The sequence below is a fragment of the Onychomys torridus genome, chromosome 23 (assembly GCF_903995425.1).
Source record: "Onychomys torridus chromosome 23, mOncTor1.1, whole genome shotgun sequence".
Taxonomy (NCBI): Eukaryota; Metazoa; Chordata; class Mammalia; order Rodentia; family Cricetidae; genus Onychomys; species Onychomys torridus.
This window is the reverse complement of record NC_050465.1, coordinates 21,746,625-21,772,569: the sequence shown is the minus strand read 5'-3', so window position 1 is coordinate 21,772,569 and position 25,945 is coordinate 21,746,625. Positions and strand designations below refer to the sequence as shown.

General features: G+C 42.9%; 1 protein-coding gene across 11 annotated transcripts in view; it reads left to right on the top strand.

Moving 5' to 3' along the window:
* Nucleotides 1-25,945, top strand: part of Ptprm (protein tyrosine phosphatase receptor type M) — a 709,515-nt gene that overhangs the window by 554,738 nt on the left and 128,832 nt on the right. For 5 of the 11 annotated variants that reach the window (XM_036172967.1, XM_036172965.1, XM_036172963.1 and 2 more), the window contains 5 exons: nt 3,861-4,012; nt 7,691-7,765; nt 7,958-7,984; nt 11,881-11,892; nt 12,599-12,789. In XM_036172967.1, the coding sequence (XP_036028860.1) occupies nt 3,861-4,012; nt 7,691-7,765; nt 7,958-7,984; nt 11,881-11,892; nt 12,599-12,789 (457 nt within the window). The remainder of the gene's footprint in view (nt 1-3,860; nt 4,013-7,690; nt 7,766-7,957; nt 7,985-11,880; nt 11,893-12,598; nt 12,790-25,945) is intronic. The other 6 variants (XM_036172971.1, XM_036172964.1, XM_036172961.1 and 3 more) reach the window with 2 other exon arrangements.

Genomic DNA, 25,945 nt, shown 5'->3' with positions numbered 1-25,945 from the left:
CCTCATTTTTTAAAGTCATCTATTTATAGGTATTGATAGGAGCCTTTCTTTCTTCTTCTTTTAATTACTCAGGACCTTTGAGATTCAGACAGCACAGGTTTGGAGACTGGCAATTACAGTGTTTCAGACAAACCATTCTCTAAACATTAGGATGAAAAATAAATTTACTCATCTTTAGATAAGAGTGTAAAGAAAATTGCTTCCAGTTAAGGAGTTTCTTTCCATAAAGGATATTAAATTAATCAAGTTTTTCTCATGGTTTTCAACTTAAAAAATCACTGCTCTGCATGCAGCACAGGGTGGTAAAGGAGACACACACACACACACACACACACACACACACACACACGGGGAGAAAGAGAGAGAGAGACCAAGTTGTCTAATCTTAAGTGACCTTCAGTTCTAAATCTAAACTTTCTCAACCATTTGGGAGTGTTGACAGGCACTTCTCTGCCACATACAAGAGCAAATAAAAGACCCTAGTGTCAAGTCACATCTCCCATAACTAAGGAACCTACTTTGAATAAAGGAGTTGTTACCTATGATATTGAATGATTCCATTCATCAGCATTTTTGCACGCCACCAGCATCTTGCAATGCATTCCATGTCTATCGCTGACTTTTTGGGACACAGTGTTTACATTTGGGGCTATGGAGTATTCATGCCTGAAAGCCATTTGGTAAAGTACAAGGCAAGCTGCCTTGTTTGGAGTCAGAGAGTTCTAGGCCTTGGCTCAGTTCTACCATTTGAGTGGGTAGCTTTCCTGAAACTCAGTCCTCTCATTTGCAAAGTAAGAATTGAAAGTAAGTCTCCCATGGTTGCCAGGATCAGAGGAGATAACATGTGCAGGGTGCTGACATGCTCTGGCTGTGTGGGGAACATCAGTTCCTTCTCCTCTCCCTACTAACTCAGTTCAGCCTCTAAGTGCTGTGACAATGTGTGGAGGGCACCAGTGCCAACCAGTGTACTTTATTTGGGCCAAACAGTGTTTTATTTTACATTTTTAATTACTGTGGTCGCTAGTTTTATATCAACTTGATGCAAGCTACAATTATCTGAAAGGAGAGAACCTTAATTGAGAAAATGCCTCCATAGGCATGCCTGTAGAACAGTGATTCTCAACCTATAGGTCATGACCTCCACAGAGGTCACATAGCAGATATTCTGCATATGAGATATTTACACTACAATTCATAGCAATAGCAACATTACAGTTATGAAGTAGAAATAAAGTAATTTTATGGTTGGGGGTCACCATAACATGAGGAAGTATATTAAAGGGACTCAGTATTAGGAAAGTTGAGAACCACTGCTATAGGACATTTTTGTAATTAGTGATTGATAGGTAAGGGTCCAATCCGTTACGGGTGGTGCCATCCCTATGCTGGTATCCTGGGTTCTGTAAGAAAGTGGGTTTAAAGTACTTGCCTAACAGATATGAGCATCAGTGTGAGTTTCTGATTTGACTTCCATTCAATCTGAGCATCACCTGTGAATCCTTAAAGGGGTTCCTTTGTGCTTATAGATCAGTAATGAAATGTTTTATGTGGTACTCTGAAATTAATTCATGCATAGATAAAAAATTAGAAAGGAAAAGGTCATTTCTGGCACAAGCCTAGCCTTTGTTAGGGCTGTATGTTCACCATCTGCCACCATCTCCCACCTTGCCAGCAACAATGCAAGAGGTACCCATGAGCTGTTGTTTTATAATCTTTTTAGAGGAATTCAAACAGGCAAAGGTAGAGGGGAGTCTGGGAAAGTTGACTAGGCCACTCTTTTTAAGTTGAATGTTAAGTTTAAGTTAAAGGGGAATGTTGAAGCATTTATCTGCATAAATTAGTCCATAGTAAATCAAAGAAATTCACACCCAACATGAGCAGTTTGTGTGAACCATGGAGCTGAGATTCTCAGTCTGCACTTCAGTGTTCCAGGGGAGACCTGGCCTAAGAATGTTTTCCAGGGGCTATGGTGTTGGGACAGCAGCAATAAGATAGAGCTGCAGTGGCCTCTGCCCAGAGCGTTGATAACAGCAGGCCTAGACGCTGGCTCCCACCCAGTGCAGCCAGCCCGGAAGGGGCCTGCAAAGACAGTCATGTCTGCACATAGAAAGAGTGGGTGCTGGTGCCCAAAGAGGTCAGACTGGCTGGCCTCTTACCATGCTGATCATTTCTCCCTCCAGGAGACATTGTAGGTGATTTTCACTCATCTGTCTTAAGTAAATGTCTTTTGTTCCACCAACTTTTAGCAATTAAAAGGGCAAGTTAATCTTAGGGCTGTTCTTCTTTCAAAGCATAGAATTAAAAGATGATTATAACTACAGGCAAGAAAGCATTTGGATTATGCATCATTTAGAAACAATCATAAAGATTATCCATATGGTCTCCTGTTCCAGCACCCGCCGTTGCATTAGCAATCACCTGATATGGGTGTGGTTGTGATTATGTGGCTCATTTTCAGTTCTGCCATGTCCTAGTTCAATCAGTGTCAGGATGATTTACTAGAAATCACCGCCATTCTTGTTTTAAATGGCAGTAGGTGCTTAGGCAGTGTTTGAATATTTTCTCTTCTTTTTCCTTTCCTTCAAAAATGTTTTATATTATTTTAAAAACATGTTGAAACAGAATTACATCCCTCTCCTCCTCCCCTTTCTTCCCCCAGTCACTGGCATGTCTCTCCATTCTCCAGTTGCTAGCCTCTTTCTTTTCTTTGATTATTATTGTATATATATATATATATATATATATATATATATATATATATATATATATATATATATATATACATATGTATGTGTATGCACAAATATAGAAATGCAGCCTGCTGTGTTCATTTTGATTGTGTGTATTATGGTTTCAAGGCTGACTATGCTGCACTGGACAAGAATCTCATCCCTGGGGGAGGCTGATTTCCTCCTAGCATCATCTGTTGCCTGTAGTTGTCTGTGTATGGCTGGGACACCAGGAAACCCCCCTCTTCCATGTTAGCAGTCTGTTGATCCTGCCATTGTTCTGTTCTGGCCATGTTTATGAGCCATCTCCAGGAGAGACTTCCACAGCAGGCTTGGGTTGATGGTACTCGGTCTTCTGACACCTTCAGGACATCATTTTTCCTATAGTGTTTGAATTCTATCTTTGTCTGTCTTGGGGACACAATCTCTGATGATAAGATCTGCAGAAGCATGTCTTATCTGCTTTTATTTTATGTCATTTTTCCATTGGGCTTTTGTATAGGCAGCTGTCACTTTACGTAATGGGGGTACAAAGGTCTGGATCCCTCCCTGTTCAGGGACTTTGTGCACTTCCTTCTGCTGAGAAGAACTTAAACCCTGTTGGAAGTTAGGTTGACTGTAGTCCATGTCGTTTCGACACAGAATAATTGCAGAGCACTGGGGTGTAACCCTGTCACAGATTGAGAACTTGTAGTCCGATTTTACCTGGCAAATGTTTATTAGCACCTACTGTTTGACACTGTGTCTCAGACAATTATTTAGTAAGAAGCTAGTAACTCTAGGAGCTTAGCCGCTGACAGATGATGACAATCATCTAGGGGTCATTGGTGATCTGGGGTTTGCTCATTGGAGACAAAGCTCTGCCTCTGTTGGTTGTTTCTGTTGCTGCTGCTGCTGCTGTTGTTGCTGTTGTTGTTGCTGTGGCTGCTGCTGTTGTTAAGAAAGGAAGTGGATGTTTTCTCTTTCTATGTGTGCAGCCTGGCAGGAGCCCTCACACAGATTAGGCATATAAATCAATGCAAGAGTGAATGATTGATTTGGTAGAGGTTATTCCTGAACATGAGCTGGTACTTGTGCCACAACTGTATCCATCCACATGCACGTCCACATAACTGAACTCTCTGTCCCAAGGAAACTGGCCAAGAAGAGGAAGGAGACGATGGGCAGCACCCGGCAGGAGATGACCGTGATGGTGAGTTCTATGGACAAGAGCTATGCCGAGCAAGGCACGAACTGCGACGAGGCCTTTTCCTTCATGGACACGCACAACCTGAATGGGAGATGTAAGTGTCCGCACTGCATGGCTTTGACTGTGTCTGCTGGGCTAGACAGGCTTCCAGTAGCTCTGTCAGATCAAAACCCCCAATCCTCTTACAGCATTCTCACACAGAATGCTTGTTCCAGTCTCCATGCCTCAAGTTGCTTAGTGAAGGTGTTTTTCTAAAGATACTGGGACCTATGGCAGGGAGCCCAGGGATCCGTGGTGAAATGCCTTTCAATGTTTTGAGCTCAGTGACACAAAGGCTCCCCTCTGGCTGAGGATGCACCTGCTCTCCTCACCCCTTTTGTTGTTGAGATCCCATTTGTAAGCCAGCCAGGTGTGGAATTGCACCAGGGAAGTCTGTTGTGAGACAGGTCATTAACTGGCAGTAACAAGTTAATTGTTTGTTTGTTCAGCTGACAGGTTCTGCCTTTATTATAGGGCAATTAGTGGCAATTAATAAATTAAAATGTGCTTCAGTGTATCTTAAGCTCCACATCAGGTGGGCCAACGGTACTCAACCAATGACTACCTGGGCTACCACCCGTGATCCCTGGACAGGCAGTATGTCAGGAGATCATCAGTTCAACTGATTATATGAGCTGCATAACTGGAGCCTTTTTCCATCCCTGATTGTGTTGTCAATGACCAGAGGTAAACCCCACAGTTGGGCCTGATTTCGTGGTTCATGGCACACACTCATCAAGTCCAAAGATAGGGTTTCTTTGTATGAAATCCATTCATACAGACCACTACAGGATGTCACCAGCACGTGGGTACAACAGCACAGCTATGACCAAAACAATGCACAGAAAGGCTGGTAGTGGGGCTCATGACTGTGAGAAGCATGGAGATGGGGTCTAGGAGATCACTGGTAGCTGTGGACAGTGTCTGCTGGGCGGCCACCTGACCAAACCTTTCGGCTAGAGTATGCTGGGCTGCCAGCCTTGCCTCTCTTAGGACCACGGTATGCTTACCTGTACCTGCTCAGGAGCCTTGCATGCCTTTTCCACTCACTTGGCTTTCACAGACTGCTTCTTCTGTTTGTCGTGGCTACCATTGCCCACCTTTCCTCCCCCTATTTATGTATGTGTTCTCTCTGCATACCCAGCCTGCTAGACTTGCTTGCAGAAGACACACTGGGAGGACAGCACTTTTCAGTTTGGGTTCTTGGCCACCAGCCTCTACCCTTCTATGACATTCAGTGGAGGGTACAGAAACTAGTGTGTCATAATAGAAAATGCTTTCACATTTTTGGTAAGATTGTCATTGCATTTTTGTAGCAGAAGTTACTTGTTTTTTCACCAAAAAAAAAAAAAAAAAAAACAACCATAGTGTACATAGTTTCAAATTAAAGTATCCTGCCTTCGTTTGTTGTGAATTAGATCTAGGTAAACACATACACACATACACACACACACACACACACACACACACACACACACACACACACACACAAACCTTTGAGCTCATACAGAGTTGGAATTTATACAGTAGTGGCTATTCTCTGAGCCTCAGTATGTAAGGGGCCACACAGAGCTGGGGGCCACAGCTTGGAGGTGGAAACCTACCTCGCATATGTGAAACACATGAAAACCCCAGAAGACGAAAAAACAATGGAGGAAGGAAGGAAGAGCGAGCTCAGAGACGTTCTCCATGTTCCAGGGTCACCCATCAAGGTTCCAAACTTCTATTCCACAATTAGTTTCTTCAGGAATACATTTTCTTGAAATGACTCACTCCACGAACAAAAACTAAAATTAGTAGTTATGGGATGTTTCAAGTTTGAACCCCAGGGGGAGCATCACTTCTGGATAGGAAGTCTAAGTGGGCAGTTAGTTCTGTTAAGGTCTGTGTCTGTAGACAGGCAAGGATGCTGATGAGCATAGGTTTGCCACTGAAGCCTCCCTGGCTGACCTACTATTTGGAATTCTTTGACTGTCCTCTCAATAAACCCAGAAGTTGTTTCCCCTTGTTTGGTTAGCCATGAGAGATCTCTTACAGTTTCCTTGACAGGGATCCCTAGTGGTAAACATTTTTCTAATACTCTATTCATTCCCTTTCAATAATAGCTACTAGAGAAGCAATCCCAGGAGAGTTTATACAGACACCTGGGCTATAGCATTCATATGCATGCACACATATACACACACACAATGTACAAATATACATATCTGTAAGACATCACTCAAAAAGTTCTAGAAGCTGTGGGGTGAGTTCCTTTCTAAAACAATATAGTAAGAATTTAAAAGTAAACCAGAATTCATTTATGGGAGTGGAGAATAATCTTTCCACCACAGCACATATGAGCTGTGCCTTCTACTTTAATATCCCATAAAAAGGGGGATATAGAATATGGGAAAAGGAAATGGGCTAATATGAATAGTTAAAGACAAACATATTTTAACACAAAGGTGGAAATAAATGTGGTCATTTTATATCTGCCTTGCACACTTTTACCGAGCACGTAAAAATGGCTGCAGGTGAGAAAGTGGCCCTGTGCTCACTCCATAAGCAGTTTATACGTGAATGATTTTTCAGTTCTTGTTTTCATTGATTGCTGTTTTCCTGGTAACTTTCTGGAATCATGTATAAGTGTGACCCTTGTCAGTTTTAGAGAAACAACCAGATAAATGACAGAGAGCCTGGATCCTTCCCTCTGTTGTTGGCGTAGTTGCCATTTGAAGGTAGGAACATGAGTAAAGCCACTTCCCTTTACAGCCCTTTACAGCAGGAGTTGTTCTGACAGCTAAAATACATTAACACATCATCAAAATAATTACAACCTGAGGAATCACAAGGACCCATGGCACTGCCCAGTGATAGGATGATGTGATTGTATATGTTTGTATCTCCCTGGGAACCCAGTATCGACAAATCTCTTAATACTTAGGAGAAGTGTAGGCATGGGCCATTATGTTGAACTACTGGAGCACACATCAGTCCTTGCGCTTTAATGAAGTCAGTCTTTTTATATTACAAATCAGTGAAGATGTAGAGGAGAGTTAGCATAATGCCTTCAAAATGGCAAATCTCCATCTTCAATGAAATCAGTTAGAGGGTTTAACTTCCCTCTTAGTGATGGAGACAAAGGGATGGTGTGGTGGTTGTGTATCCTTCAGAGAAATAATCCAAAGAAATAGAAGCATTTTTTAAATATTTAAAGACTTAAAGAGCATCATGGAGAAAAAATAGTTTCATTTAAAATATACCCCAAATCAACTTTATCTTTATAAGCCAAGTTGCAGCAATCCAAATTTTCAAAAGATGAGGAAGCAGGAGGGGCGGGGATTTTTGCAGAGTACCCAACACTGCTATTCCCACTGTTCTTCAGGAGCCAAGCATTGGCTTGTTCTCACAGTTTTGAGTTCTAAACTTCAGCTCAGAGCAGAAGCATAATCACAAAGGCCAAGGCCAGAAGTCAGAGGGACCTCTTGGATTTCCCTATTCAGTATGGTGGCTGTCTGTAGATGTTTTCCATTATAGGATGAGAAAAGTCTTGATCTTATCAAGAAGGTTTGTTCCCTAGAAAAGATGAGGAACTACCCAGAGACCACTGAGAATGGTGGTGTTTGCCATGTGGACTTCAGTGAATCCCAGACACTTCTCTGTAGGAGCTGTCTACCTTCTCAGGGAGTGGTTCCCGTGATTCCAAACTCAGCCTATCTGTGGCCTCTGACCAGCCTCTCTTTATTCACAGCCGTGTCTTCACCATCATCCTTCACGATGAAAACAAATACGCTGAGCACGTCGGTGCCAAACTCCTACTACCCAGGTAATAGATTCCCTACCGTCTCCCATCCTCACCACCTTTGGCAGCTCATGGACTTTTTTTTTTTGCTTGATTATATCATAAAGCCAAGGCTTCCTATGGCTTTCCTGGGGAAATTGGGGACCGTTCATCAATCATTTACTGTTCTTTCTCTTTTTACTTTCTCTGCGTTGCCCTGCTTACGATGTATGACAGACCCATTTGTGCCAACTGCAATTTTAGGTGAGAATAATCCCCTTACCCAAAGTTTACTTCAGGAGTGACTGAGAAAAATCAGCATCACTCTAGAGGAGACTGGAGTTTTAACTGTGCATGATACCATGGTTAGAAGTGGGGCATGGGAGTGGAATGGGACCAGGGGCATGGGGCAGGTTGATGCGTCTTCCTCTGAAGTCTCTACTGGTAGAAAGGGTTTGCTGCATGTGGGGGTATGGCAATACCAAAAGGTTTCAGGGAGCAATACCAGCTCCAGGGCTCTCCCTGTCTGTGTCCAGAATTGAATGTTAGTGCTGATCCCAGGGGAAGACAAATGGCACGTCACCACTCAGCTGTGTACTTCCAAGAGCTGAATTCTGTCCAATATGACAGTCATAAAAGTGAAAATAGCTTCTCATTATTTTCACTTATCTCTCTAAGCACTGAAATTACCAGTTTCAAAAAATAGCATTTTCCTAATGATGCCCCCCATGTTATGTAGTGTAGTGATCACAGTGGGGTCTAGACCTCCCACCCGTCCGCCTAGGGCACCCCTCAGCAACATGTCTGTCACACAGTAGAATTTTAAGGGAATGGATGTCCTAAACAGTGGAATGACAGGCGGGCATTTTATCATTGTGTGGTTTATTATGTGTCAAATGCCACTAGAACTGAACTGAAATGTTAGCCCAATGGGGCAGAATGCATTTAAAGAGTGAAATATTCCCAGCATGGGATTACAGGGGAGGAAAAATGTCCTACTTGTACAGTTTAAGAAGGGTGAGGAAATGTGACATTACCTGCCTGTGATGAGCAAAAGAAGCATGGGCTGCCGTGGCATTTGAGACGCATAAGTAACCCAAGTGTGTCCGGCTGTGTCTTCTTTCTACTACTAACCATACAGAAAGGAGCACACCCAAGGCGACTTCCAGGTATAGAATGGTTCTTGGAGCCAGAGCTTCATCCTCCCTTCCACTCCCTCTTCCTGACTCTCTTCACTAGGCGTCAGTACCCACAACCAGGACTCCCCACTGTGCTTCTCAGTTCTCAAAGTTGTTAGATTTCCAAGAAAAGGGTAATTTTCATTTCATCCCAGAGTCCTCTAGGCTTAAGCAAGTTTGTTGCCTACGGAACAAAAATGAACTAAGATTAAGTATGGAACAGAATATTTGAAGTGAGATTATCCTAAGGCCCAGTACAGCCCCATACACACACAGGTTTAAGCACCAACCAACCGTAAAGGGGACACTCTGCTTTATCCTTCTCACAGGTGAGGGACACAGTCTCACTTCATGTACACTGATATTCTGGTCTCCAGGCAGAGACATTTGTGAAGTCATTGGGTAGGCGAAGGTTGTGATGTCTTTGTGTGCTGTGGCATTTACATCCCAGGTTTCTCTGTGGATGTTCTGATCCTGAAGGAACTGTGGGTAGGGATGGCTGAGACATGCATTGTCAAAGGGAAAAATATATTCAGATTTCACAGCAGGGTTAAGAAAATCTTATTAAACAAAGATCATTTCTCCAAAGGCACTGCCTTATTATTAGTAACATTAATGACATCCTTTGAAGTTGGCTAGGCTTCTTTTCTGAGAGAGTATGACTAGGACAGTCAATTCAAAATGGTGTGAAAAAAAATAACTCCGCCAATTGCACAAGTCACTATTTCCTGCTGTAATCTGTGTAGTAGAATCCAGAGGGCTAAGTGGCAGTACTTGGAGACGATGGTAGAGTCCTGTGATCTGGTGCACTGTGCATCTGTATATTGCTGGAATCAGATCAGTGAGGCAGGCTATCCCTTGAAGGCACAAGAAAATGAGCTTTGTGTTTACCCTGGTCCTTTGCAGGGATGGGAGCTGTTAGAGTGTACATTGAGACAAGAAGGGCTATTTTGTTGGGAGACAGAGTTCAGCACAAATAAAGCTCTTATACCTTCATGTTTCTTTTTCACTGGCAAAGACCCAGTTCTCCTGGAGAATTCAATTATATCTTTGCCTCATTTTTGCTTACAAAGATGAAAGGATGGATAGATGGATAGATGGAAGGATGGAGACAGATAGATAGCCGATAGATAATAAATGATTAATCCTCCTCCATCTCAAAAATACAGCATCCATTCCAAGTTGGTATTTTTCAGCTAATTCATTAATGAATGTAGAATTAATTTTTAATTCTCAAAGAATCATCACAACTGATATTAAGAAACTTTCCTTTCTGATTCATCTAAGACATTTTTAATTTTAGAAAATTATTGGTGGGTAATTTTTTTTTAAGATAGGAAATGGGTGACATGGGATACTGTTTATAGTAGTAAATCATTTCAAGCAGCCAGAGAAAACCAATTGACTGCTCATTTTAGTAGAGTCAGGGATGTCTATCAGGAGAGGTGACCCAGTTTCCTGACAGGTATGGCCCAAGAGCCCCTAGCTCCCCTTGAACACATCTGTGCTGGACAACAACTCTCTCTGGGAGGGAGGATGTAGTGGTGTGTAAGTGCTTGAAGAGGTGTTGTGTTCTAGAAACGAGGCCAAGGTGTCATCGTGCAATGAGAAATATATACAGCATTGGCAGCAGCTCTAGCTCTGTGGCCTTAAAACTCTTAAAACACCCAGGACGGGGATCAGAGTGTCCCTAGGTTGCTGGTACATCCACTTGAAAAGCCTGGGTCCTTTAGGTGGTATTCCATTCAGCCACAATGAAAGGCAAATTAATTATATTCACTGCTCAAAATATAAAATGAAGAGAACAAGAGAGGCACAGAGGGGAAACTAATTAATGTTCCATTTCTTTTAGTATTTATACAGAACAGAGCTTTCTCCTAGAGAACTAAGAGCCCAATGGATTGAGTACCTCAGCAGGGGTCCTGCCACCCAGCTGATAACTCTTGGCAGTTGCCAACAAGCAAATCTGAGATGCAAATTTCCAGGGGCGGTATTGGTGACTATTCAAATGGGAACATAGACATTGCTAAATTTCAAAGCAAATCCAAATGAAAAACAAAAACAAATCATAAAATCAGCTTACCACCCTTTTTTTTTAATTTTGTTTTTGTGTCTTTAGCCGCCTTGTAGTGATTGGGGTGTCATTTCAGCAACGGCGACATAGCTCCACCCCTGTGTGCCACCCTTCATACCATGCATCCCCAGGGGCTTTGCCATGCAGACAGAGCAGGGTTGCAGGACAGGCCCAGCTCACCAAGTATCTTTAGACTGAGCATTTAGGTAGAACAGTAACAAAAATCATTAGCAACACTATAGCTGAAATCCCTGTGTTATGCAGAGTCTGGAATCCCCATCCTTCCTCATCTATTTTTTTTATTTGTACATAAAATTGATTTGATATCTCCTTTTAAATGGTTTTTAGCATTGTGTTTTCATAAAAATCTTCCCAGTTCATGGAACAACTAAAGGGATTCAGCATTTTAAAGAGTTAACCCATAGAAGATGAAATTCATAATTGAATAGCCTTAATTGAACACGTGTGCCTCAAACATTTTTTAATAGATAACATTTCTGCAGTTTATTAATCTAATTTGCTAGTCATCGCTCATTAAAGCAGAGCCTCTTTAGGCTTGTTTGGCCAAATTTTGACATTAATTTCCTAGTACAATTTGATTGGCTTTATTCAAGAAATTTAAACGACAAATGAATTAAATACAAATAGCCTTTATTTAGTTATTTCTTGGTTCATGGGGGATGAAAAGCAATTACACACTAATTTTAACCTCCTTTTTTGTTGAGTGCTTAACTGAAACAACTCCATCCTACCATGATGGGAGGGTCAAGGCTTTGCCCTCTGACCGCCTCTCAATAGACCATTTCACTGAAGACCGACAGCACCTGTAGTTACTACACAGTACTGTTGCTTATGTCCTGTTTCCTTTTTCTCCTCCTCTTTCCTCCTGATATGTATCCGCTTTAAAGTGCCAATCAATGGTAAGTTCCCCAACTCGCCCCTTGGAGAAGCTGCGGAGGGAATGGGGGGACGGGGGTGTCTTACTGGTAGACTTGACAGAGCCAGTGTGCTACCCTGTGCTGGCCTGCACGTTTGCTGTTGTAGAACGTTCTATGTGTGATGCATTGGCCCACAGTGTTTCGTTAAAGCTTCCTGATCCCAGAGCATGCAAAGTGACTCATCAAAACATTCCCAATACAAGTTCCCTCTTAGTGTTCCTCTCTCCTTTGAGTTCCTGTACCGAGTGCCCATCCGCATTGCTAGCTTTATTATGCCAAACCATTTTGTGCACTTTTCTTTTGCTCACAGAACATTTGTAGAGTTTATTTACTCCATTACACAAATTAATTAGCTGACATTTGGATGTGGACAAGCCTGGTTTTGCGCCAGGTCTTGATGAAGTTTCGAATTGAAACTTTTTACCAATTTTACCACTGAAACGCCGGAAGGCTCCTGTCAATGAACTTTGCAGAAGCAATATCTCGTTTGGACTGCTTTGTAAGAGCAAAGATTCCCACCTCATTCCTAGCAGTATTGCTGATCCCATTTAAACCTACGAACATGCAACGTTTGATTTCTGGCTGAGCCATCCTTGAGTGGAGTGATGTCATCAGCCAGCTTGTTAGCATCCCATGGTCCTGACTCGGCCTGATGGTTCATGCTTCTTTTCTCCATCTTCCTTTCTAGATGAGACCCACACAATGGCCAGCGACACCAGCAGCAGCCTAGTTCAGTCCCATACATACAAGAAGCGTGAGGCTACTGACGTACCTTACCAGACTGGGCAGCTTCACCCGGCTATCCGTGTGGCAGACCTCCTCCAACACATCACTCAGATGAAGTGTGCTGAGGGCTACGGCTTCAAGGAGGAGTATGAGGTGAGCCTAGGCTAGGTGATGCCGTCTGGCAACATATTAAACAAGCTGCATGGATCCCAGAGAAGCCAGACCAGGCCCAGATGCAGCATCTACTGGTGTTTTCCCAGGTGCTGGTGAGACTTCCTCCCAAGTTCAGCAGGAAAGGAGAACCATTTCCCTTTTAGTTCCTGGTGCAGAACCACACGTTGGCCATGAGCTGTCTTTCCCTCCTGCCCAGTCATTTTCCTGAAAGCACGTTCAGTGTTAAACCCAAATTCTGGAGCTGTCTCAGGAAGCAAGCCCTCACTTAGAGCCACTGTGGACCCACCAGCTAAGTGACACTGTGCACAGACAAAGGGGCTGGCAGTTGTCACGGCTCTAACTGCTCCCAGAGTGCACGCTGCTGTCCTGGGCGCCCCAGGGGACACCTGCCAGGGGCTCTTCTGGACCATAGCATCCTCCTACCATATATAAAATGCAGGATTCTCCTCTTCCTCACCTTTAGCATCAGCAAATTCTGCTAGAACCTCATGCTCCACCTGGAGGAAACATTCTGACTTCAAGAACTTTAAGTCAAAGTAGCACACCCTCCATTCAAGTGTGTGTGCAGGTGTGCTGTGCAGGAGCTATGGAAGAAATAGAAAGATCAGATCGCTTTTATTTTGTTTTGTTTTTTTGGCTTTTCGAGACAGGGTTTGTCTGTGTTGTTTTGGTGCCTGTCCTGGATCTCGCTCTATAGACCAAGCTGGCCTCGAACTCACAGAGATCTGCCTGGCTCTGCCTCCCAGGTGTGTGCATAGGTGTACTGTGCAGGTGTGCGCCACCATGGCCCAGGTGCTTTTTTATGTTAGAAAAATAAGCTTGGGTCATTTTTGAAGAGCAATGACTTCTTAAAATAGAAATACAACTACATAGGAGTGGGTTTCTACGCCTTGGGATATGCTTTGAATCAATCCCTTGTCTGTAGAATCAGCTCACATTTTGGAACCACCTAGTCTGGAACTGGAGTATTTTTTTCTCTGATGATTGTATCCTGACGTAGTATATCGCAGTTTTAACAGTGCTTACCCATAGTGCCCAGACAGAGGTGGTCTCTAGTCTGTGTCAGCGTTGTTAGCTTTAAGACTCTGGGGGTCTGGCTGAATAACTTTGTGGAAAGCAAAACACTGCCGTTTCATAGACTGCTTCATCCAAGTCCCAGCCTCCACTGTTAGCAACTGTGAAGCATTTTATGATTCAAGTGATGTGCACCACACTCTGGAAATGTGGAAAATAATAGCGGTATATGGAGATAAGCAGACATTACAAAAGTTGGTGCCAACTTTTGGAGGAGATAATGCACATGATTAATGATATCGTGTTTTGCTTTTGTTTTAAATTAAGAAAACATTTTCATACAATATATTCTGATCATGCTTTCCCCTCCCCTGGCTGCTCTCAGGTGCCCCCCACCCCATCACCCACCCAACTCTGTGCCCTTTCTCTCTTTCTTAAAAAAGATAAACAATAAGAAAACCAAGAAACATACATACACAAAAATTGAAAGCAAAATATATAAGCAAAAGAACAATAAGATAAATAGTGTCCAAACAAAACAATATGAGAGAGAAATACCATTGAGTTTGTGTTGACCAACTATTACTGGGGATGAGGCCTACCCTCAAATGTGGTTAATCTATCCAGTGAGGTGCCAGAGATCTGAGATCAGGAGCCTGCAAAGCCACGGGAACCAATCTCAACTGTGTCCCTGGAGTTTTCTTTCATTCCAGAACATTTTCAGATGAAGCTCCACGTTTCAGCAGCCCTGAAATTCTCAGATTTACCCTTAGTGATTCAATGTATAATTCAGTGAAATTGACAGCCTTTGCATATTGCTTCATGCACTTTTAAAGGGTAGCTTAGGAATTAATAGGATTAAGAGTAAGACTTCCAAAAGCATTAATATCTTATGAAAGACAAAATTAGGTTATTGAGAAAATATAAGCCTAATGAATAGAGATGATGTCTTAGTTCTAGCCAATTCTCTGCAAGCAGATATTGCTCAAATGTTTATTAAAGATGTTAATGTCAAAGAGATTAGTTATAGGCTCAAATAACAATTCATAAAATAGCTGAGTCCAATTTTTCATGGACTATTTAAAAATACTTACCTTGTGACTTCTGTAACAGACTATGGGCAATGCATATCTGAATGTATGCAAAATTATTTCCCACTCAAATCTCCTGAAGACATTTGATCTGCAGGTGCAAACTAGAATGTCTTACCACTCACTTTAAACATTCTCTGCTTGACAACTCATTAAGATGTGTTATACCTTAAAATAAAATGCTATTTGTTGATGCATTTGAAAAAAAAAACAAAAAACAAAAAAACTTCTTCTTTCATGCAACCCATTCAGTGATCATGGAAGATGATTTTAAAGCAAATACTCTGAGTCTCAAATAAATAATAATTATTTTTAAAAAGGAGAAAAGAAAATGTGAAAATACTATATATATGAAAAGAAAGCAAAGGGAAAGGAACTACTGAGCAAATACAAAATGGAAAATTCCATTAGGAATAATTCCATCCCCAGTTCCTCACCCCTTGTCCCATCTGTCATTACAGAGCATGCCAGCATTGGTCTGGAGTAATGGTATTGGGTAGATGAACTTATGCAATTTTGCAGGGAAAATGCCTTCTAAGTATAGCTCACATGAAGCCTCAAGTCCTGGCTATCCCTTGCTTTGTCTCTATCACCCAATTACTTGAGTTTTGTGGCCAAGTCTGTAATGTGAGTAAAACTAAGCTTTAGGAGATTGAGAATCTACTGCGAAGGCCTACTCTGCAATATTCTTGTTCTGTTTCTCCTAAACCCAGGCAGTCTTCATCCTAGTGTGGATAAGGAACTTCTTCAAATGGTGGCTTTTTTAAATGCAGTTGCTGTGCCATGTCAACTTGACACAGGCTAGAGTCATCACAGAGAAGGGAACCTCACTGAGAAAATGCCTCCATAAGATTAGGCTGTGGGCAAGCCTGTGGGACATTTTTTAAATAGTGATTGCTGGGAGAGGGCCCAGCCCATTGTGGATGGTACCATCCCTCGGTTGGTGGTCCTGGGTTCTATAAGAAAGCAGACTGAGCAAGCCATGAGGAGTAAGCCAGTAAGCAGCATCCCTCCATGGCCTCTGCATCTGCTCCTGCCTCCAGGATCCTGCCTGCTTGAGTTCTTGGCCTGGCTTCCTTCAGTGATGAACAATGATGTGGAAGCATAAGCCAAATCGACTCTTTCCTCCCCAAGTTGCTTTAGGTCATGGCATTTGTCATATCAAGAGAGAGCCTGGCCAAGACAGCTAGATTTAGAACTGTGGCAGGATTTAACCCCCTCTCTCATGCCTTGAACTGTGTGTGTTTCCTAAGGATCTTGAGCAAGTTGTCTATGCTTGGCAGCCCTCAGTTTCTTCATCCATAAAATGAAGTTACTGAAAAATCAGCCCTCTGAGATGGTGTGAAGATTTAGTCACATAATAGATCGTAAGGACTAAAATTTTATCTAGCATACGGTCAACATTCATTTGAAGTATTAGTGAAGTTAAGAAAAAAATAACTTTAATAACAAGATCCAAGAGAAATTTACATTGTGTTCTCTATACAGAAATTGTATTATAGTAAGGTTTAAGCCCATCTCTGTCATGTTTTTTTTAACATTTTTGTTGGCATATTTTCATTTACATAGTGGTGCAAGGTATTTTCATTCGAATATATCTGTGCATTGACCATATTTGCTCCCTGTACCCTTTTCTTATCTCTCCTCTACCTCTCACTTGTTTCTTTCATTTTTCCAGATGGTCATGTTTCTATGTTCATATATTATACATTAATGTGTGTATATATGCATATATAGGATCCACACATAAGAGACAACATGAGTTGTTTGTGTTTTAGAGTCTGGCTTATTTCACTTATCACAATGATCTCCAGTTCTATTCTGGCATTTTCCTACAAGTGGTATAATTTCATTCTCCTTTAATAAAACTCCTGGGTACACACACCACATTTTTATCTACTCACTTGTGGTGAACACCTAGGCTGCTCCCTTCACTCAGCTGTCATGAATGGTATAACCAGCAATAAACGGTATATTCTCAGGAGTGAGGTGATTATATAGCTGGATTATATCGATGATTTTAGTTTTAGTTTTTTGAGATACCTCCATACAGATTTCCACAGTGGCCAGACAGATTTACATCCCACTGTACAAGAATTTCCTTTCCCAGAATCCTCACCAGCGAGTTCTCACGTGTTTCTCAGTGACAGCCATTCTCTGTGGTGAGATGAAACCTCTATCCAGTTCTTTTTCTCTTGTTTTCTTTTTGAGATTATTGTATAATTACATCCTTTCCTCCTTCAAACTCTCTCATATACCCCTCCTTGCTCTCTTTCAAATTCATGGCCTCTTTTTTTTATTAATTGTTGTTACATGCACATAATATATACATATACATATATACATATATGTGTGTGTGTGTGTGTGTGTGTGTGTATATATATATATATATTATACATGCAGATAGAGTCATAATTATAGCCTGCCTAGTCTGTGTGATGTTATCATATAGGTGCTTTCAGGGCTCTCCATTTGGTATCGGATCACTCACTGGTGTACTCTTCCCTGGGAAGACTTTTTCTCCGACTCTCAGCATTCCTTGGTTGCCTGTAGATCTTTGTGTGGGGTTGAGGCCTCGTGGGCTCTCCCCACTCCATTTATTTTTGCATATCTATTAGTGTCATCCTTGTTCAAGCAGTTTGAGCAGTCCTTTTTGTGAGACTCTGGGTGTAGTTCCTGGCATTACTTGAGGCACAGCCCCATAGCAATCTCTCTGATGCTCTGGCTTTTACAATCACTTCCCCTTCTACAGTGTTACCAGTGTGGGAGATGTAGTGTAAATGTATCCACTGAGAATGGGCTCCACAACTTGACGTGTCAGCTAGATATGGAAACCTCACTATACCGTGATCATCTCTGTCACCTCTTGCATTTAAAAGTCAGAGAACAGAGTAAGCCAGGACTTGGCACACTGAGACATAATGAGGTACTTTGCAGAAAGGTGACTATATATTTTGCTAAATCTGTACAGCTAGATGAATTCTTCACCCTGTATCCACATTTTCAAAAATTCCTACTAAAGCATAACTTGAAAATAAAAAGTTGTGGAATCAATTCTATGGATAAAGACTGTAAAATCCAAGAACATATTTTAAAATACATGCTATACCTCTTATTGCTAAAATAATGTTTTTATGTCTAAGAAAGATACTAAGTAATGATATTGATTACAGACTGTAGAACACTCTTCTGAAAGAAAGAGGGAGGGAGCAAGGGAAGGAAAAAGTAGGAGAAAGATCACATTACTGTCTTCAGCAAAGTAAGATTTCAGGGAGGTTAATGTGGTAAGTTATCCACTGCCAGGGATGCTCAGGAGAACACGGCATTGCCCCACCCTCTGTAAAATTCAGTGTGGTGATAGAGCTGGGCTACAACAACTGCAGATCTAACAGAAAAGTACATAACCCATACAAATGCCAAGGAAGTATTCCAAATGTTCTGGGATGTTTGGCCTCCAAACCCACTGGAGCATAGACGGCCTTCCATACCGAAGCGTTTCCAGGGACAAAAGATTCAGAATCCTCAGCTACTGCCCTGATACGCTGTGCTCAGACATTTGGTCTGTCTGCTTTTGTCCAATCCACAAGGAAAACTCAGTTGTGTGCTTTGTTCAAGATTCTTGGATCAGTGGGTTTTCCCCTGCTCCTCTGGTCTAGCCAGTTCTCTGTGCTTTCCAAGTCAGCAATGTCTGAGAATTGTCCAAAACCCAGGGAGGCTTCATTAGCCATCAAGTAGCCCACAGAAATGTGTCCAAACAAAAGGGACACGTGCTATGGGGGAGAAGACACAGACCCATTCTCCATGCAGGTTCTATATTTGATTTTTGTTCTAACAAGATAGTCACATGGCACATCTCACCAGGGAGATATGATAATTTGACTCAAAAGAAACTCGGACATGAATCACAGTGAAAAAGCGAGCTTGCTCACTTGGACAGAAGATGGTAGATTATCAACAGCAGTTGGCTCAGACCTCAGGAGAAAGGCCTCTGGGAAGGAAGGTTTGTTCATGTTGCCAAGAGAAATAACCAGATTCTTTCTTCAGAAAGCAAAGGCCAACCTGTGCAGACCCCCAGAGGGAAGTCTGTAGGGTTCCCAGAAATGGAGACAGGACATGGTTGCACTCCAGGGGGATGTTGTGGGGCTCCCATACCTAGCCCTGAAGACTTGGTGGCCTCTAGTTACCTGAACTTGCAGGGGAAGTGTGTCATGGCCCTGCAGCTCCGCCTTGACCATGTGGCCCCTGTGGTAGACGCGGGTGTGTTGGATCACTCATCCTCTGTGACCCAACACTGAGAGTAACAGGGTGCTCAGTACTGTGTTGGGAACAAAGCAGGCATGGCCCTGTGCAGTCAGAGGGTGGCCTGCTCTCCTCTGTGCTTCCCCAAGGGCTTTCTTTGTTGGCTGGTTTTGTTACTAGCATACAGTCCTTTTGAGGAGCCAAGCAGAAAGACAGTGACTTTTGGTAGGCAAGCAACATACTATTCTGAAAGAGTATGCATTGATGAATCTGTACAATTTAAATGGAAAAAAAAAAAATAGCCCTTCCAAACGGGACATCCTGAGATGCACAGTTAATAGTTTTACTCTGAGACAGGAAGTTCATTTTCCTGTTGCTAGAAAGCAAACTTAGGAGAAGCATAAGTAATTCTTTGCCCCTTATTCTTCAAAATAATGTGTTGATACATCTCACTGTATTTAGGAAAACAGTGGTCTATCCCACTTCTTTTCCTCATATGTCTCTCTCCAGGGTACAAACTCTGGTTGTTAATTTTCGAATTGAATGTGAAGATTGTTTTGTTTTCATCAGTTTGAAGTGGGGGAGTGGAAAACAGTATGTCAAAATCTCCAAGCTTAAGTAGAGGAAATGATAACAATTTCTCTCTGAAATTTTGAGGTTGCCTCCAGCTCTTTGGGCAAGTTAGTTGTATATGTGTTTACAGATACTGTATTTCTAAGAAACTTGGATTTTCTTCAAATGTGCTAGCTGTTCTATTTTAAATATTTGAGTTCTCTCTCTCTCTCTCTCTCTCTCTCTCTCTCTCTCTCTCTCTCTCTCTCTCCCTTTATCTTTTCCCTATTTTCTAAGTAAAATAGTTACATTTGTTAAATACAAGCACAATATTTTACATGATGACCTTGCAGCCTAATGAAGAATTATCATTGAAATGTCTCCCTACCTAACATATGCCTGGTTTTTCTTTGCTTGGCTCCCCACTTAGAAAAGTCAGCAGATCACCACTCAACCTCTGTTCTCTGCAGAGATAAAGCCTAACTTCTCACCTTCAGATGCCCCAAGCTAAGGGGGAAGGGCCCTGGTCCCTCGGGTTGATGGACAAGGTAAAGTTCAGGCAGCTCCTTTGTTGAGTTCTGTAGAGATAGGAGCAAGTAGAATCCAGAGCATTGTGTGTGACTCAGCTGCTGGAACCCCTTCACTCAGTGAGTGTTCACCATCCCAAGTGGGAGCGCCTGCTCTCCCCTCCAGCCCACACACTCATCACATGGGCCTTTCAGTTCCCATTTCATGTTCTCCGGCACCAGCTGAGTCCACTAATTGCCACAATCAGAGCAGGTTATTCTCTGTCCCACAGGATGCTAAACACACAAAACAAAACCATTGAAAGCTGAGGGTGGGGCATGGAGACAGGGGTTGCTGGCAGGCCGGGTAGGTACTTCAGGAGCGGCAACAGCTGTGCCTCCAGAGCCAGAAGTGGCCCAGTGATTTTTGACAAGTTCTGTTCTTTAATGACTGTGTTGACGGTGAGCCAGGTCTGTAAGGAAATGATAACAATTTCTCTCTGAAATTTTGAGATTGCCTCCAGCTCTTTGGGCAAGTTAGTTGTATGTGTGTTTGCAGATACTGTCTTACTGGATTAAAAAAAAGGAAAGGGAAGGGAAAGGGGAAGAGGAAAAGGGAAAAGGGAAGGAAGAAAAGAAAAGGAAAAAAAGAAAAGGAAGAAAAGAAAAGAAATCTGTTTTCTGCTTCTTGCTTGTGGTTTGGTTTGTGAGTGCTCAGCTGTTCCATTTGCTATGTCTGGCGGCTGCCACACTTCCCTGCTGTGATGGTAATGGACTCTAATCCTTCTAGAACATAAGCCCAAATATTTTCTGCTTTTAAAAAGAAATCTACTTTTTTTCCATGTTATGTGTCTATGTTGAGGTGTGTGTGTGTGTGTGTGTATGTGTGTGTGTGTGTGTGTGTGTGTGTGTGTACACGCACGCACATGTGTGCACATGGGAGGCCAGAGGAGGACGTTTGGAATCCTGCTCTATCATTCTTCACCTTACTTCTTTGGGACACTAAACCTGGAAGGAGGCTGACAGCCAGCTGCCCTTAGTGATCCTCCTTTCTCCACCCCCAACATGGCTGGGGTTACAGGTGTGTGCACAGCCACACTTTGCTTGTTATGTGGGTCCTCGGGACTTGAACTCAGATCCTCATGCTTGCTCAGCAAGGCCTCTTACCTACTGAGCCATCTCCTCAGCCCCATGATTTTTAAAAAAGGCAATGGAGAAAAGCAGTTTGTGTGTGTGTGTGTGTGTGTGTGTGTGTGTGTGTGTACTTGATTTGGTTTTTATCAAGGAGCTGTGTGCCAGCGATTGTTTTCTTTGTTGCCTTGCTTCCAGAGTCTCAGATTTCACCTCCAGTTCCTTTGGCCCTAGTCTCTACTGACATCATGTAAGAGCTCCAGCTTGAGGGAATTAGGTTAGACGTTATTATTTGCTGGGGCTTTGTCCTTGTTCTGATGGTAGTTCATGGCGGTTAACATTTTCTCGTATCTTTGAAAGCACTTTTAGGTAGCTGTCTGGTTTCCATTTGGAAGCTGGTTCTTAGAATTTTCTTTATCTTACCTGAGAGAAGTTAAGCAATTTTCTCACTTGTTAACATGCTTTTAGCATCAGATATCATTAGCCACAAGTATTTTCACAGGGGCCATGGCCCGGAAGGGGTTGTCAGTGTACCTGTGTCCCAGCATCTGTTAGACATCATGTCTTTCTTGCATCCTTTGTGCCTTTGATTAACTTGATGGTGTCACTACCCACTCACAAGGTCACGGTGGCTGCCTGGCCCCACTCTCCCTGCACACCAGCAGGCCACAAGTCCCAACAGCTTCACTCCTAACCCCATTTTTCAGTCTGTCTCCTCCTCCTCCTGATCCCCCAGCCTATCTCTCATTACTTAAGTGGGTAGTAGGATCCCCCATCTCTTAGTACCCTACATTTGTTCTCTCCTCTGCACATCTGTGTCTTGCCCTGTGGCCAGTTTTTCATCTTAAGACATTTATTGCCTTACACTTGACTAATGTTCGAAAACCTATCAGCTCTTTCAAAAACCAGGAGGCATTATAGCATCCTTGGCTCCTCTAGATGTGCATCCAGCTCTTGCTTTGGGATTTGGTTTCAACATCAGCTGCTGCTCACCAGTTTTCTTTGCTCAGCTCTGCTTTTCCTCCCATCCCAGCACACCTGTGACTCTGGGCTGTGCCCCATGTGTGGCCTTTGCAGAGAGTGACTTCCAGGACCTTTACTCAACAGATCCCTTCAGACCTAGCTCAGTGAGCCCCATCCCAGGTCTTCCTGGTTTCCCCATCAGAGACAATTGATTCCTATGTATTTAAACACTTATACTTTATATGGGGGGAAATGATAAAGATGGGTGTAACTGTCAATCAGTCCAAATTCAGAAATTTCAGAATATAGAGAGGTATTTATTTAAGGTCTTGCAGTTCTGGGATACAGGCTCAGATAGCTCTGAACTAAAGGTCCTAAGACTAACAGTAGGAACTTTATGTGGTTCACTGGACATTGAGAAAGGACAGGGGCTATATGAAGGATAGAAAATACAGAAAGTCTAAACAGATTGGAGACGACCACAAAGGAAGAATACATCTGTATCCTCCAGGCCTAGTGTGAGCTCCTGCAGATCTGTGCTCAGCAATGCAGGGCCCAGAGTTCACAGTCTAGGCAGCCGTTGATGGATGTGAGACCTGCCTGTTAATGGCCCCCAGGCTTCATTTTGGAATCTCTCTCTCTCTCTCTCTCTCTCTCTCTCTCTCTCTCTCTCTCTCTCTCTCTCTGTCTGTCTTTTTGTTTGTTTGTTTGTTTGTTTTGTTTTGTTTTGTTTTTCAAGACAGGGTTTCTCTGTGTAGTTTTGCGCCTTTCCTGGAACTCACTCTATAGACCAGGCTGGCTTCAAACTCACAGAGATCCACCTGGCTCTGCCTCCCGAGTGCTGGGATTAAAGGCATGCACCACCACCGCCCAGCCTGGAATCTCTTTCAATGTTACTTTTGCCTAAAATTTTCCTTTATTTCTCTCAACTATTAAAAAAATACAGACTCAGAGTCCAGGGACTATAGCTCAGTTGGTGGAATGGTTGCCTAACTTTTAGTTCATTTGAGCTCCAGAACCCAGTAAACCAGGTGTTATAACACATGCCCATAACCCAACACCAGGCATAAAAGCAGGAAGATCAGAAATCCAGAACCATCCTTGTCTACCTACATAGAGAGTCCAGGGCCATCCTTGTCTACATAAAGAGTCTGCTACAGGCCTCAGATATCAGATCCCCAAGCCTTGCAAGTGTTTTAGCCCTTTTGTAGGCCTAGAAATTGGGATTTTTTTTTAATCCCTCAGTGGCAACCAGTATTCCAGCTCTTGGCCCTAAAGACTCGGTACTTCCTGTAACCAGGACCGTCTGTTTATTTCCTCTGGTTCTTTGTAGCTTTTTGCCCTTCTTCAGTCTCAGCTCTCTGCCATCTCTTGGCAAGTCTCTCTTCTTCCCTCCACCTTCCAGCATCCTGCCCTGGCCAGTCAGCCCTTGAACTGCTGCTGCTTTAGCTGTCAAGCAGCTGGCTGCTGGCCACACGATCAGAGATGGCTGCCGACCACGCAGCGGTGGCTACCACTGCATCTGTCATTGCTGCCTCTGCTGCCGCCTTCTTCTTGGGACCCATTCAGCACACAGTGCCTCAAAGAGAAATGAGGAGACTGGTCCTCATTGGGACTACTGTTGCAACACAGGAGGATGTCTCCAGCAGCTCACTAAAGTAAAGCTGCACAGCCTGCTTCTATAGACAGAGCAGGGGTGATTGGACCAACTCTAGCCCAATCACAGCCATGGAAGTTTATGTGTGAGTCAGTCACAGCCTTGCTTCTTTAGAGCCAATCCCAGTGACCCCTCTGCTAGGCCACTCGATGAGGTGCTCCCACTCTGGTCAAGGTGTACATGTTTGAGGGGTCACCTAGAGCCTAGTACATGGTCTTTTGAACAGCCTTCACTGGGCTGCACCTTCAGGAATTGGACAATCAGCTGCAATCCTCATGAAGCTTTCTCAGGTGTCCATGGAGTGTTCACAATGGCTGGTGCTGATGACACAGGGGTGCTTGGACTCACTTTTGGACTGATTGTCCTTTTGCTCATGGGCATCCAGGGAAGCCAGGCAGAGTCCAAGTGCTGCTAACTAGGAACCAAACTGTCCCATCCCAAAATATTTGTTTATCTATAGGAAAAAGAACATCAGAAATGACTTTATTTTCAATAAGAAATTAAAATTAACAAGTAGTGATTTTAACCATGTTTGCAGAGTATTTAATATACCTTTCCCAGTACCCTACCTCTCACTCCCAAGAACAGTATCTGAGTAATTACTGAGTAATTTGAAAGGATTGGTCTTGGAATATTCAGCCCCAACCACTGACTTCCAGGAGAAGGGAGCAGGGGGCAGCTGGAGACAGCATGTGTAAAAACAAGTGACCAGCAAGATTTGATGAGTTTCTGGGTAGCTGAACATGTGGAGGTACTAGAAGCATAGTGAACCCACAAGTACCACCCAAGATCATTACCCCCTTACCATGCTCCATAAAACTCATCTAGCTGTTCATTTCTCTGTAACTCCCTTTATCATAACAGATAAACAAATGTTACTTTGAGCCATCCTTGTAAATGTATCAAACCCGGGGGAAGGGAAGGGCCATGTTATGGGAACAATGCATTGTTGTCAGTTGGTAGGGTGGAGGAAAAATGACAACCTGCTGTTGTTGCTTGATATCTGGATGGTGACGCAGTCTTGGGAGAATGACAACATACAGGATCTAACTCATAGCTTCAGGTGGATAACACAGAGTTGGTCTCCATCAGAGAACTGCTTGGTGTGGACAGAACTGCATATCTGGACATCCACAGAAGTGTTCTGTGCTATGTTAAGTGTAGCTAAAGAACAGCCTGGGTTTTCCTAGTCCCTAGTGAAAACAGTATAGAATTACTAATGTGTAACTTCAGTTCAAGCCATCCTATAACTGTTCAAAGGAAGCCCCATCGTCACATCCAATTTGAAACCTCCTAAAGGGAATCTGTAGCATGCAAGCATTTCAAATGTAAAAGGTCTGCAAAGTGGACCTCTTATAAGTCTTTCTTGACTCTCGATACCATGGTGATAATGTTGATATGTCCAGTACATACTAATTATGAGCACTGAAGAAAGACAGACATTGATAAATGCCCATCCACCATGCTACTGGAGTATCATCAGAATTTCAGGAACTCTCCCCAGCCATACCTCTGTCACTGTGGACTATCAAGTCCTTGTTCTTCCCACTGCACTACAAGACTTCCTGACCCTGTGCCATGCAGACCGAGACCTAAGGAAATCAACCTTGTGCTTTACTGATTTGATGTGTGACATTGTGGCAGAGGAGGTGTTTTCCCTATCTGTGGTTTGCTCCTGAGATGGTGAGGATTGACCAAGCCACTCCTGGTGTATTTCAGCATCACTGAGCAGTAAGTGCTTCCCAGTAATCTTGCTCATGATGTCAGGCCATGCCAAGCACTCCTCCCTAGACTCGTTTTCCATTGTCTGAGAAATTCAGGAAAACCACTCTGAAGCAATCAGCTGGCGTGGCTTATCTGAAATGACCAGTTACAAATTCAAGTCAAGTCACAATTTTGGAGAGACAAATTCTATATGCTGCTTCCCTGGGTTACAGCCACCGAACCCCAGAAAGGGAAAAGAAAGGAAAGCGAATAATAAA